General features: G+C 42.5%; 1 protein-coding gene across 1 annotated transcript; it reads right to left on the bottom strand.

Annotated features, from left to right (window-relative positions):
- Nucleotides 1-209: 209 nt before the first annotated feature.
- On the bottom strand, nucleotides 210-2,320 carry LOC115734744 (myb-related protein 306-like). The gene is made up of 4 exons (XM_030665639.2): nucleotides 2,031-2,320; nucleotides 1,566-1,695; nucleotides 473-1,316; nucleotides 210-440 (listed from the first exon to the last, which is right to left on the bottom strand). Exons 1-3 carry the CDS (start codon nucleotides 2,161-2,163, stop codon nucleotides 518-520), a joined length of 1,062 nt encoding a protein of 353 aa, XP_030521499.1. The 5' UTR covers nucleotides 2,164-2,320; the 3' UTR covers nucleotides 210-440; nucleotides 473-517.
- Nucleotides 2,321-3,203: the final 883 nt, after the last annotated feature.

Here is a 3,203-nt window from a genome sequence, read left to right as displayed (position 1 = left end):
AATGTCACCAATCATTCTGTCAAAACCTTCTAATAGTTCTCAATATTCCATTTCCAGTAGGCACAAATAGAAATGTGTGGTTGCGTTTCCATATCAAACAACTTTTAATTTCATTTCGGTAGTCGGTACTCATATTTTCAGCACCTTTTTTTTTTTTTTTTTCAGTTTTATCAAAACGAACCTATGTGTAAGAGAAAGAGAGCATGTAATAATCACACGTGAAAGCACGTATTTATGTTTCTCCTGTTGATAATAAGTAGACAGAATCACATTACACATCAATTTTGCACACTTTGCTTCCTTCTTCTCCTAGAAAGGGAATATTTACCTCAGTTTTGGGCTACAACAGCTTGGGACCTATATATGCTACACAGAAAAGACAAACAAAGAGTCTGTCTAACTAGCCAAATTCTTGCATAGACCCGGTCCACGGCGATCCGGATCAATCACTGGAACATGATTAAACCTGGAGTTTCCATTCAACTGGACCTTGTCCATGCAAGAATTGGTCGCTTCCCTAATTTCGATCTAGGTGGTGTGAGAAAAAGACATCCTCATCTAATGCCATGCTCATGAGGTAGTCATCTTGGAGTCCCTGAGCTGAACCATCCTCAAGCAGCCATTTTTCAATCAACTTTATTGGCACTGGATGGTTATGACTGCTCTCCAAGCTCGGCTTGCTCTCCTCTTGGAAGATCGCGCTCGTTTCCGGCGTCAAATTGACATTGTTTTCGTCTGCCGACACAGATTGAGACGCGTCGGAGCTCGAGGAGTTGAAGCTAAAGAGCGAGTCGAAGCACTCTGGGGTTGCCACGCCAGTAACGCCGCCTTCGCTGGTGCTCGAACCTGCAGTGGCAGCCATCTTGTTAGAAACATTTGAGAAGCAGGCAGCGGTTTCCGCTTTGGTCTTCCCTGGTTTCGGCGAGCTCTTCATCCATCCTTCGAGCAATCTCGCGATGTTCTTGGTGCTCCATGCGTAGCTTGATTCTTGGTGTGGCGGTCTGTTGCAAATGTCGTCGCCATCGCCAAGTGCTGTTGTTGCTTCATTCGAAAAGCTTTCTTGGTTGTCCAATGACAAGGCTTCATAGAGGGCTCGTTTGGCCATGTGAATGTCGGTTTGGAGCTTCCTCTCCCACTGGCCCTTGGGAATGGAGTTTGAAGATGTAGTGAACCCTTGTTGGTGGTGGTTACAGTCGTCTTCATCAGGACTTGCTTGGTCCTGAAGCTTCTTCAGCTTCTTCTTCAAGTGGGTGTTCCAGTAGTTCTTGATATCATTGTCAGTCCTCTGAGGAAGGTATGAAGCTATGGCCGCCCACCTGCCCATGCCACCAAAAATAAATCTCTATCATTAGTGTTAACAATCAAAATTTTAAACCAAAAAAGTTATACACACAAAAAGAGATCTTTATGCGTATATAAATGTAAAAAACACAAGAGTTTTATTCTATACACTGTCGGTGGAACATACAGTGTTTGTTTAGCAAACAGACGGTTTTCTATTTTGTGGAGCCACAGTAGAGTTGAAAGGAAACCCTAAAAGAAATGGACACCTTTTGGGTACATACCTATTACCAAGAAGAGCCTGAAGGTGGATGATCATCTTTTCCTCTTGATTGGTGAAGCTACCGCGCTTGATACCGGGACGGAGGTAATTAGTCCATCTGAGCCTGCAGCTCTTGCTGCATCTGAGCAAACCTGATTCACACATACGCTTGGAAAGCTTAGAATTGTATGGATACGAATGAATGAACATGCAGTACATCTGCCATATTAATTAGGGCAAGAGACTCAAGTATATCGAGGGAAAAAGGTGAAAAGATAAAGAAAGAACCAACCCAGAGGACACACACCACCACTCGAACTAGCTTCAGCTGGCGTAGGACATATATTGATTGCAGCAATTTAATGATTCAACCAACCAGCAAAAGAGAACCCAACCCCCAAAGAGAAAATAAACAACAAAACTGGTAATTAAAAAGAAGAAGGAAGGACCATGTGTTTGTTTCTTCTAAAAAAGTAAGAGTAATAACCTGTGTTAGTAGGAACAGATCTCCAATTCCCAGGTCCATGCTCTTGAACGTAAGACACCAGCATGATGTCTTCTTCTGGTGTCCATGGCCCTTTCTTCACTCCAATCTTGTCACAGCACGGTGGTCTTCCCATCTCTCTGCGATGTCCTGTGCACGAGCAGTTTCCTTTGGTTTCAGCTGCAGATGAGGCAACTTGAGCTTAGTAGCTTAACGCCAAGGCGTTTGCTTGTCTGTTTGTGGGGTTCCTGTATATATAGAGAAGGGGATGAGAACGAGCTCAGCGAAGCGTAGGGGGCTGTTCCTGATGCTGACTGAGGAGCAGGAGGAGGTTCAAGAAGAGTCAAAGAGGACAGCAAAGTGCATTTACTGCGGGGATTGCAAAAGGTCAGCTTTGGTTTGGACCTCTTCTTCTCCTGCCTCCCGCAAGCCGTGTGGCGCTCGTTTGAGGTGGGTTTCGCTGGCAACGTATCTTCAAACCCTACTTTTACAAGTTTTACTCTCCTCCCCCATTAATGACTCCGAACGAGTCCCGTCTTGTTTTTCTTGTTCGACCTCTCTTCTTCTTCTTTTTTCTACATGTTTTCAGACACTGTCTCATTAACTAGTCAAATGAGGTCAAATAATCAGAAATATACCCCTCTCAAAAGTGTTTTTAATCCAGCCAGTTTGCATTTTGCCGCCGCTGTATTTATATCCATTGGAACTACTACTCCTATGGGGAAAGCACTGACCAAAAACATGTTCATTCATATTCACACAAAAGCCGATGAGTTCAGTTGAAAAAGCATAGCATTTAGCCTCCGTTTGTTTCGCGAAAAATAAATATAAAAAATATATTCCTAAAAATGAATGTTTGCATCGCTTGAGTGGAGGAAAAGTTGGCTGAGTCATACTCAGTTGTAAGGAATGGCTAATCACAACAAATAAAGTTGGTCATACGATAGAAAAGTTGGTAAACAATAATAAAAAAAAGAACTTGCACATCACTAAGCAAAAGTTGGTAATCCAATATTGGTCGGTAACTCAATCTGATATAAATTCGTAGCCCCACTAATTTTGGTTGGCAAATTTGTGTGAGAGTTAGTAAATTCGAAACTTTAGTCAAAAGTTAAGCAAATGTAAGTGAGTGCCTATGTTAGTAATTTACTTACTATAAAACAACATGGTAACTTC

This window comes from Rhodamnia argentea, chromosome 7, assembly GCF_020921035.1.
Source record: "Rhodamnia argentea isolate NSW1041297 chromosome 7, ASM2092103v1, whole genome shotgun sequence".
Classification (NCBI taxonomy): Eukaryota; Viridiplantae; Streptophyta; class Magnoliopsida; order Myrtales; family Myrtaceae; genus Rhodamnia; species Rhodamnia argentea.
Note: the sequence above shows the minus strand (reverse complement) of the source record. Positions and strands in the feature narration are given on the sequence as shown.